At 51.5% G+C, this 10,380-nt stretch overlaps 1 protein-coding gene across 2 annotated transcripts in view; it reads left to right on the top strand.

Annotated features, from left to right (window-relative positions):
• Positions 1–9,540, top strand: part of RAB41 (RAB41, member RAS oncogene family) — an 11,227-nt gene extending 1,687 nt beyond the window's left edge. Inside the window, exons 3-7 of one of the 2 annotated variants that reach the window (XM_008947864.1) lie at positions 4,114–4,219; positions 4,484–4,595; positions 7,238–7,331; positions 8,813–8,879; positions 9,352–9,540. In XM_008947864.1, coding sequence (XP_008946112.1) covers positions 4,114–4,219; positions 4,484–4,595; positions 7,238–7,331; positions 8,813–8,879; positions 9,352–9,416 — 444 coding nt within the window. In that variant the 3' untranslated portion in view covers positions 9,417–9,540. Of the gene's footprint in view, positions 1–4,113; positions 4,220–4,483; positions 4,596–6,716; positions 6,811–7,237; positions 7,332–8,812; positions 8,880–9,351 lie in introns of both variants that reach the window. The other variant, XM_008947867.1, reaches the window with a different exon arrangement.
• Positions 9,541–10,380: the final 840 nt, after the last annotated feature.

The following is a 10,380-nucleotide window of genomic DNA, read 5'->3' as shown; positions in this document are numbered from 1 at the left end:
CACAGCTGCAGCACTGGGGGCAGTTTTGGGAGCCACAGGAGTAGAAAGACACCGAGGGGCTGGAGTGGGTCCAGAGAAGGGTGATAGAGCTGGGGAGGGGTCTGGGGGATGTGGCTTGTGGGGAGCTGGGGGTGGTTAGTCTGGAGGAGAGGAGGCTGAGGGGAGAGCTCCCTGGAGTGGCTGAACCTGGGGAGGTTGGGGTGAGGTGGGGGTTGGTCTCTTCTTCCAAATAACCACTGATAGGATAAGGAAGAATGGGCTGGAGTTGCCCCAGGGGAGGTTTAGGTTGGATCTGAGGAGGAATTTCTCTCCTGGCAGAGTGGTGAGGCCTTGGCCCAGGCTGCCCAGGGAGGTGCTGGAGTCCCCAGAAAAAACTCAAAGTCCTCAAAAAACACATGGACATGGTGTAGTGCTCATGGTGGTGTTGGGCTGACAGTTGGACCTGATGATCCTGGAGGTCTTTTCCAGCCTCAGTGATCCTCTGATACTTGGGAATACCCAATACCTCTAGAATGAAGTCCAGAATCTTCCATCCAAAATGAGCTTGAGCTGATATCCACATCCCAGGGAACCAGCCACGTGGTATCTGGTGAACCTTGGGTCCAGTTTGCTCCTCAGACTTGCAGCTCTCCTCTGGGTGGGTCTGAGCAGACCCCAGGCAGACCCAAATCTTGAGGCCACCACATCTTTGCCATGCTGTTAAAGAAGCAATTCTGGATTTAGGCAGCCAGAGATCCCTCCCACCCCTCTCCTGTCCTTCAATATTGGTCGTTCCATTCGCTCACATTTGGCCACTTCTTGTCTTTTTGATGGTTTTGCTGAAAAAAACTGGATGTTTGATGGCTGTGAGGGTGAGTTGAGATGTCTGTGAGCTGTTTGCAGCAGAGTGGTTTCCATTTTTGGGGGTTTTAGGTCAGGATATCACTGACCTGCTGGCCCTCTACACCCTTGTCTGTCCAGTGTTGGGTATCTCATGAACTTTCCTCATGATGTGAGTGGTCCACAGAGCCTGTAAAGCCTGATTAAATAACAGAAAGCTGTGGAATGTGGGTGAGGGGAGGGAGAAATACACAAGGTGGGAAAATTCAGATGTTGAACTAATGTCTCAGATATTGTGTTTTGAAATAAGCTTTGAGTGCTGGGCTTGAGGTGAAGGGTGTGAGCCTGGCACACTTGGTGTGTCCTCACCCCAAACCCTGAGGTGATACCTGTGCTTGGCTCCAAATACACCCTGGGTGGCAGGTGGGAGCAGTGCAGGGGGAGTTTGGCTCTTCAGAGCCCTCTCCTGCAGAGAGGACAATTTTCCAGGGGCTCCCTCAGGGGGCAGGGTGACATCCTCACAGGGAGGAGCCACCTCTGGGTGGCTGCTGGAGCAGAGCAGGGGGTGCTGAGGCACTCACTCCCTCCTCAGCAGGTGTTGTGAGAAGGTGTTTTTTAGGGATTAAAGGGAAGGAGGAGTTTGCCTGTGTGAGTTGTGGACAGGTCTGGAGGGTGGGAGTCTCTCTGTGGGCTGAGGCCACCCCCAGGACATGATCTGAAGCCTCCTTGGCTCTTTTCACATTTCTGTTCCATTTGAAACTCCCCTTTCATTGTGGTTTTTTTTTTTTGCCTTGCTGTTTTCTTTTCTTCTTTTGTTTTCATTTCACTTGAGTTGTGGTTTTTTTGTTTTCCATGTCCCTGCTCTCCCCTCTCTTCCCCCTCTTCCCCCTCCACTTCTCCATTTCCCAGATGAGGCTGGAGCTGTGGGACAAGGCCTGGCAGGAGAGGTTCCACAGCCTCAAACCTGACTCCACGGGGGCTCTCCTTGCCTTTGACATGACACGTAGGTATGGAGCCCCAGCTCTGCAGGGACCTGGCTTCCAACTGCTGCCTTCTGGGCCTCAGAAACCCTGCTGGGAGCTGAACAGAGCTGAGCTAAACCACCAACCCTAGGACTTTTGGGGTTTCGTGGGGCTTGAGGGGGTGTAGCTGAGCATCTTCCCCCACAGGCAGTGGTCACTCCATCCCATAATTCAGAAACTAGGGAATTGTTTAACCCTAGTCTGCTCAAAAGGTGGGAGATGACCAACACAGGACTGGCAGGTAGGTGAGCAGGGCTTGAGACTTCTGGTATGTCTGTGCTGAGTGGAATGAGAGGTGGTTGGCAGCCTTTGGAAAGCTTTAAAAAAAAACCTAAAAGCTTTAGAAAACTTTTTCCAGTTTGCCTTTTTTTTATTTAAAAAATGAATTCTTTTTTCCCTGAAGTGCTCAACAAATAGACTTCTGTTAGGATTTATCTTACACATTGAGGGCACTTAATTCTGTGCCTTTTCCCTGGTCCTGGAGTCAAAGTAGGAGGATTTCCCCTCTGGAGCCAGCTCAGACAGATGTGATGATTTTGGGGGTGCTCAGAGGCACCCGTGGTGACTCCAGCTGGGACCCCCCCCCTCAGTGAGGCAGCGTGGGGGCTGCACAGGTTGGCATCTTCCCTCCCCACCCCTCCTGAAGGCTTCAGGGTGCTGCTTCTCCAGGCAGGTGGAAAAATCTTGCCAGTCTGGGCTGTTCTTAGCAGCTCCCAGCCACGTCCAAGGTCATGAAGCCAGAGCTGATCTCATCAGGCCTTGGGAATGGGCTGATCTTCTCAGACCATTCCATTGCTCTCCAAGGAGAACAGCTTTTCCTTTCCCACCCTACAGAGCTGTTTATTTGCTTTGTCTTGAGTGCTAACAGGATTTGGGAACCTCAGGTAGTCTCCTGTACACGGATGCTGGTCGTGGCCACCTAGCTGGAGGACACCTGCCCCCAAAAAGCTTTGCCCTCCACTACAACAAGGTTACTGGGCCCAGTTCTGTGGTGGGGCTTCCTCTAGGTGCCTTTTTGACTTCTGAGTGGTGAAATCACCACTGTGGTGAGGGTCCTGGGTGGGCAGCCTGGTCTCCAGCAGCCTTGGGGACCGGGGGGGAGCTTTGGTGGGAAGTCCAGGAGCTGCCTTCAGCAGCCTGCTGTCACATTGTCCAAGGGCTTGGAGCTTGGATGAAGAGCCCTGACTTTAGCTACTGCAATCAAGGCTGCCTTCATAATGAAGCATCAGTTAATCCCTTTAACTGGAAGCCCTAATCTTCCTTAAGCCCCAGGGTGTCTACATCTGAGCTAGACACTGATTGTTTTGAAGCTGCTTGTAGGAAGCCACTCTGCAGCTGTGGGCTCTGTCCAGCTCCAGTTTCTCTCCTAACCAAGCCAATTACTGCTCCTGCTGACACTTTCTCCCCTGCAGCCAGGCTCTGGGAGCTGCTGTGCCAGGCACTGCTCTGGGTGTGCCCAGCAAAGCCCTTGGGGCACATCTCACCCGTTCGTGTCACTGAGCTGGGGACCAACCTCTGCCCTCCTGCAGACCTGGGAGCTTCCCTCAGCATGTCCTGTGGGACCTGGGCGTGCTCTGACCATTGGTGGCTCAAAGGGGCAGGTCCCAGGCTGTGGAGCTGTCCCCTGGAGGGGCAGTTGGTGTTTGGGGGCAGCTTCTGGAGGTCAAACTGCCCCTCTCCTCGTCCTCCTGGCTCTCCAAAGAGAACACGATGCCCTTTGTGTGGGGGTACCACTTTGGCTTCTCTTGCTGCTGGAATTTCAGTTAGGGATGGCCTTCATTTTGCCTCAAAAATCCCTCTGGCTGCCTGGTGGGTGCTTGGTGTTGGAGAATGGATGTTCTTCTACAAGGTGGTGTCTGAGCTGAGGGAGCTGCCTGAGGGAATTGCCCCAAAACCTTCGCTCCGAGAGGCTGGGAGTCCTGGGGGTGCCTCATTCATAACCCAGGGCAGAGCAGGGAGACCAGCTCTGTATTATTTTAGCTACTACCACTGTCAGCAGTGAGGTTGGTGGCCACAACCTGGAGCTCTGGGGAAGCAAAGAGAGAGAGGTCATGAGATGAAATCATCTGTAAAAGCAGAGTCAGAGCAACAGGTTCCGCGGCGGTTGGGGCGAGGCGACACGGTCACCCTCAGCTCCTCAGGCAGAGCCACCTACAGCGAGCTCTGGAGCTGGGCTTTTCTCTAAAGGACAGTTTCCTCCTTTCTCTCCTCCCCTCCTCTCCCCTCTGGTGCTGTCCCTGTCCCTGTCTCCTCCCCGGGCTGGCCCTGGCAGGTTCGGCTGCAGCTCTGGGACACGGCCGGCCAGGAGCGGTTCCGCAGCCTCATCCCCAGCTACATCCGGGACTCCACCATCGCCGTGGTGGTCTATGACATCACAAGTGAGTGAAGCTTTGCTGCCTCTTTTTCCTCCAGTCATAACCTGTCAGCAGAACTCCTGGGTCAGAAGGAGAAGTTCTGCAAAAAGATGATTAATGTTAGAAAAAGTCCGGTTTGATTTCCACCCTTCTCCGCCCCGTTTTTGTGCCTAGAGAAGAAAATTTGGGGTTGTTTTCCTGTGGGGTGGGGAGATTTGGAGAAGCAGCTGAGTTCTAAAAAGGAAGTTTTTCCATCCACAACCCCTCCCCTCTGATTCTTCCCTCCAGACTTGAATTCTTTCCAGCAAACCTCCAAGTGGATCGACGACGTTCGGACGGAGAGGGGAAGCGATGTCATCATCATGTTGGTGGGGAACAAAACTGACCTGGCAGACAAGAGGTAATGGAAAGGGGGGGCTGGATGCCCAATAAAAACATCCCTGCCCTGCCCAGGAACAGCAATGAACTGGCCAGCTGCTCTGTCTTCAGAACAATTGTTGGATTTTTAAGCAAAACTTAACAGCTTGGCTTGAAAGGTGGATTTCTGTTTTCAGCACGTGCCAAGTGATTCCCTTTTGCTGTTCTGCAGATGGTTTTGGTTAAAACAAACCCACCTAAAAGAAAGAATTCCTTTTACTTCAATGAAGTAACTCTGTAGCATGTTTCTCAGTAGTGTATTTTGTCAGATTTTTCTTTTCATGCTGAGATAAAGCCAAAAGGATGTCTTGCAAAAGAGGAAACTCAATTGGCCAAAGCAGACTTCCCCAAGAGGTGTAAAACCTTAATTAAGACTCTTCAAATCATGCAGAGGGTGTTCTGGGACACATCACAAAGCAAAAATGCTTTTCCCTTTCAGCTTTTTCTCTTGATGGTTCATTCAAGAAAAATTTGATTGAGTGATTTCAGAGGTTTTCATTCTTTATGGAGGCATCAGAAACAGGGTGGATGAGGCAGGGGGTTTATTTTGGTGCTTTTGTATCAGGGAAGGTGGAGTCAGCCAGGCAGGGCTTTAAACTGAACCATCAGGTGCTCTGAAGTGTGTGCTTTGTGTGGCAGAGGATGTGCAGAGCACTGAAGTGATGGGAGGTTTGTGGCTGATGTAAAGAAAGCATTTCAGAAAGGCAGAACTGGGAAACACTCTTCCAATTTTGGCTGCTAGCAGATTTTAAACCCTAAACTTTGCCTTCCTCACTCCTGCAGCATGTCTTGCTTTGGAGGGGGTTGTGATGGTTTATTTTCCCCCCCTGGTGGCTTTGGTGTTGTTCAGATGCTCCTGTGAGCCAATCCTCAGTGTCCCTGCCTGCACAGACTTTGTCAGGAGAAGCTTTCTGCCCTTTGGGCCCAGCACAAGTCATGCTGTTGGTGTTCAGTCTGCCCCAGCCAGCAGGAAGAGCACAGACAGTGGTTCCTAGCAGCACGTGGTGGTGGCAGGCAGGAAAAGGGTAAATTTAGGCTCTAACTGGGCACTGTGTGGGCTTTGGGCTGCTGGTTCTTGCAGGAATGTGATCTTGTGTCCTCCACACAGACCACCTTAGCCTTGCCAGCTATTTTGGGAGGCTGTTCTAATTATCCTGTGCCTCACACTTCAGAAATACTGCATAATACTGGTTAAACTTGGTGCTCATAGCATCAGAGAGAGGAGAAAGATGTGTAGAGCTGGTTCAGAGGAAGAATTCCAGGTGAGAAGCCCTCAGGTCAGCATGGTCTCTGAAATCAGCTTGCCCAAGCAACAGAGGGAGCTCCCAGATGTTCTGCTTGAGCCAGCTGCAGATGTTGACCCCTGAGGATCTCCTGGGAGCTAGAAATAACTGCAGCTCCCTCACTGAACAAGCTGGCACTTTGATTGGAAGCTTTTCTCATTCTGATCAAAACCCAATTTCTGGTTTCTGGAAAAGCCAGTGGGGGATAATTTCAGCCTCTGGTTATTTCCTGATGGTGCCCAAGTGGAGTGTGTGCAGGAGAGTTGACCCAGCACTGCTGCAAGGGTGAAAAATACCAGGAAACTGTTAGAAACAGCTACAGATGAAGCTCATGTAGCACTAGAAAGGCTTATTTTAAAAGTTCAATGTGACAGCAGTCCTGGGCTGGGCTAGAATTTGGCATTAGGGGTATATCCAGGGGTCAGGCCAAGAAGCTGCCTTGTTTTTCTTCAAGTTAGACTTGTGCTAGGCAGAGATCCTGAGCCTTTAAGGCCAGACAAAGCCACAGCATCCCTCTGAGCTGGCTCACATGCTTCAGAGTAGGATACAGCCCAAGAGATGATGCAAATGGAGGAGTTCCCAGGCCCCAAATCTGGATTAAACCCAGCCCTGGTTTGATGTGGTGCAGCCTGTGAAGTTTTTCTTTCCTGTTAAAGTTGCTTCAGTTGGTGGCTGTTTTTTGTTTTGTTTGTGTGTTGGTTTTTTATTTCCTTCTGTTTTTTTTTTTTTAATCAATTTTTGGACCTGTTTTTCTTTGGTTTTTGGTCTGTTTTTCTTTGTTTTTGGTTTTTCTTTTCTGTGATTTGTTCTCATTGCTGTAGACAGGTTTCTATAGAGGAGGGTGAGAGAAAAGCCCGAGAGCTGAATGTGGTGTTTATTGAAACCAGTGCTAAAGCAGGATATAATGTGAAACAGGTATGTACAGGGTGCTGCTGGCCAGAGAACTGATGCCTGGAACTTGCTGCTTTCTGAAGAGCCTTTCTGAAATCCTTCTGTGGCCTCAGGGAGTTCCCCCTGCTGCTGTGGGCTTTGGGGGAAACTGCTCTTTGGCTGGGGGGTGCTGCCTGTGGGGATTCTTCCTTCCCTGGAGGATGCTGTGAAGGAGGCTCAAATGTCCTGCACAGGCTTCATCCTGAGGCCAGGAATTCCCAGGGTAACACCCCTGTGGTTGGTTTAGTCTGAGCTGTGGGGCTTAAAGACTGAGAGATCTTGAGGTCTCCCTTGGTGGGCACTCTTGGGGTGGTGAAGCAAGCTCCACTGGAGAGCAGCTCACTCACAGACACCTCTAACTCCTCCTGTCCTCCCTTTCTGTCTTTCTGCTCCTCTTTGCATCTTTATCCAGGCAAATCACTACAGAAGAAGGTGAACAGAGAGCCAAAGAGCTGAATGTGATGTTCATTGAGACCAGTGCAAAGACTGGATACAATGTGAAACAGGTAGATGCCTCTTCTGTTTTCAGACAGGGTTTGGCTGCTCTGTGGGTGTCTGTCTGGTGCTCAAGGGTCATGTTCCACCACACATTTGCTTGTGTTGTTTAATGCCAAGCCTTGAAGTGCTTCATGCTGCTGCTTTAGCTGCTGGAAGCTCCTCTCCTCTCAGGTCAGTGATGCCCTGTTGAAGCTAAGCAAGCTTACCTTGAAAGAAAGGAGAATCTAAACCCAAAATGTTTAAAAAAAACACTTTTTTTTAGGCAGCCAGTCAAACATTTTGTACATTCCCTTTGCTTTTTTGTTGACAGCTGATGTGTTGTTACCTAAAATCAGCCTTGGCATCATTTGGGGATGATTAAACAGGCTGCTGCACTGGAGCAGAAGTTCCTGCTGCTGTTTGCAAGCCCCAGAGGAAGGGGTTCAAATAATTGAGGCTGGAAGGGATCTCTGGAGATCTTGTCCAACCCTCATACCCAGAGCAGGCTGCCCAGAACCAGCTCTAGCTGAGTTTTGAAAGTCTCAAAGGATGGAGACTCCATCTCTCCAGGGAACCTGGCAGAGTGTTTGACAAGCCCTATGGTAATAAAAAAAAACCCTGCAAACATTTTTCTTCCATTTAAACAGAATCTCTTGTCTTTCAGTTTGTGCCTGTTGCCTCTTGCCACTCTCCACGAGTCCAGGAACTGCTCTGATGTGTGGCAGAACTTGGGGAGTGAGAGCCCTGAGGTCCAGGAGATGTTAGGAGACCCTCGTGGTGGGATCAGGAGGTGTTAGGAGACCCTCATGGTGGAATCAGGAGACTTTGGGGTTATTCTTTTGGCTCTTCTGGACTGAGTCCACTTCAGCCTTTGGTTCTGCAGCACTTTGCTGGCACCTCAGCAGCTTCGTTTTCCAGGGAATGGTTTGGAGGTGTGGGTGAGAGGTTTGGCAGCCAAGCTGCTGGGAGAAGAATCATCCTGAGCTGGTGATTCCCCTCAGTTCTCTCTGCAGCACATCCCAGCAGCCTGCCTGGCTGTGGCTGTTTCTGGGCTGCTCCCTTCAGGGCAGCAGGAGGAGCTTTAGGGGAAAAAAAAAACCCACCACGAAAACGTCAACTGGAAAAATCCTTCAAACCCATTTTGAACCAGCCCCTGGTTCAAAGTGCTGAGTCCTGCACTGTGACATGGCTCTGTGCCAAAGCAGGCAAGGCTGGGAATGTTGGGTGACAGGCAGGGAATCACTCTAGGTGTCCCTGGAAGAACTCTGACTAATGAATTCCATGTTCTGTTCAAGCAGAAACGGGTCAAATAAACCTATTTTAGAGGCACTGAGTAATTCTTTCATTTTAATGTTTCTGAGGTAACCTTCTCATGGCATTTATTGATCATCCCTTTGCTTGCTGGAGTGCCCACACCAGCAGCTTGTGAAGATCTGTCAAGCAATGTGTTTTAAAATGCTTTTTTCTTTCCCCTTCCTAAACCTTCATCTTTCTCCTTCCTCCTTTTCAGCTTTTCCGCCGTGTGGCTGCTGCCTTACCTGGGATGGACAGCACACCAGAGAAGAGCAAAGAAGACAGTATCCTTCTGTTCTGAGCAGCAGCTCTGCCTCTTCTCCTCCAGTTTGGAGGGTTAAGTTGGGCTCACTGCCTGCCTGGTGCATCGTGGGGGTGAAATGGGCCATACTGGGGTGGCTGAAGGTCTGTGTGGTGTGGTGTGGTGTGGTGCTCACCCCTGGGTGGAAATTTAGGACTCTGCCTGTGGTTGAGCTCTAAATGTCCACGACTGCTTGTAACAGCAAGCTGCTTGGGAGGGACCTTTAGATCATCCAGTGTGTGACCAGGTCCCCCCTGCCCCGTGTCCCTCACCCCACATCTCCACAGCTTGGAAACCCCTCCAGGGGGGTGGGGACTCCACCTGAACCTCAGCGTCCCTCTTGGGACGAGGAGCCTGAAACCCACCCAGGATTTGAGGTGCAAACAACACTCTGGTTTCATTCCTCCTCCTTTTCCCTGCAGCCAGGTTGAGTTCCTTAACTTGCCCCCTTGCAGTGATTGACATCAAACTAGAGAAACCTCCCGAGCAGCCAGTCACGGAGAGCGGGTGCTCCTGCTAACAGCCCCCATCTGGAGCAGCACCCTCCCTGCAGAACACCCCTGCTCATTGGCTAGGCAACCCTCCTCTGGGGGCTGACAAACCAGCCTGCTAAGCCAGCCAACTCCCTGGTTCCTGGTGGGGAGCAGCCCCGGCCGCCCCTCTTACTGCATGGTATGAGCCCTGAGTGCAGAATGAGTGTCCTGTCTTTTTTTTTTGGGGTTTGATTTCTTTCTGTTGTTGCACTTTTGGCACCCTGGTGCCCTTTACACTCTTTTCCTCTCTTCCTCCTCCTCACCTTGAGCCTCAGATGTGTCTTGTGAACGCCACTGAGTTAGGGAAGACCAAGATAAAGCTTGGGGGGGGGTGTCTCCCCCCTCCTGACTGCCTCACATCCTACCTGCTCCCTGCCCACTCTCATCCTGCATCCCCTCTTTGCCAAAAGGCTGCTCCTCCCACACCAGTCAGGCTCAGCCTGGCCTTTTTGGACAACACAGGTGACCTGTTTCTAGGCTTCTGCTCCCTGGTTTCTCCTTTTTCTGGATGATCTCAGCCAGCTCTTGCTCGTGACTTCGTGTCACACGCAGAGTTGCAACCCCCCAAACTCTGGTAGCTTTGGCCTCCTGGCTCCCCTTGGGGCAGCAGAAGCCCCAGAGGCTGCTGCTCTCCTGGGCTGGACCATCCTCCCATCCTGCTGAGCCTTGGGCCAGGAGGAGGGGTGGGGAGAGACCCTCAGGGTGGTTTGGAGAGACCTGGGTCCCATCTTGTCCACCCCAAAATGCATCTTTAAGGGGTGCTGCCCACCCTGGGAGTCACGGGTGCTCCTCAGGCTCCTTCCCTAGTCTCTGGTCTCCTGCTCTTCCTCCTCCCATGGCCCAGGAGTGTCTTCATGGAGAGCAGAGAGCTGCAGTTCTGTCCCATGGCTGGGGTGCTGCTCGGGGACATCACATGGGGCTGTTTCTTTGCAGTAGAGCTCTGGGGGCCTG

This window comes from Merops nubicus, unplaced genomic scaffold, assembly GCF_000691845.1.
Source record: "Merops nubicus isolate BGI_N331 unplaced genomic scaffold, ASM69184v1 scaffold34359, whole genome shotgun sequence".
Taxonomy (NCBI): domain Eukaryota; kingdom Metazoa; phylum Chordata; class Aves; order Coraciiformes; family Meropidae; genus Merops; species Merops nubicus.
Note: the sequence above shows the minus strand (reverse complement) of the source record. Positions and strands in the feature narration are given on the sequence as shown.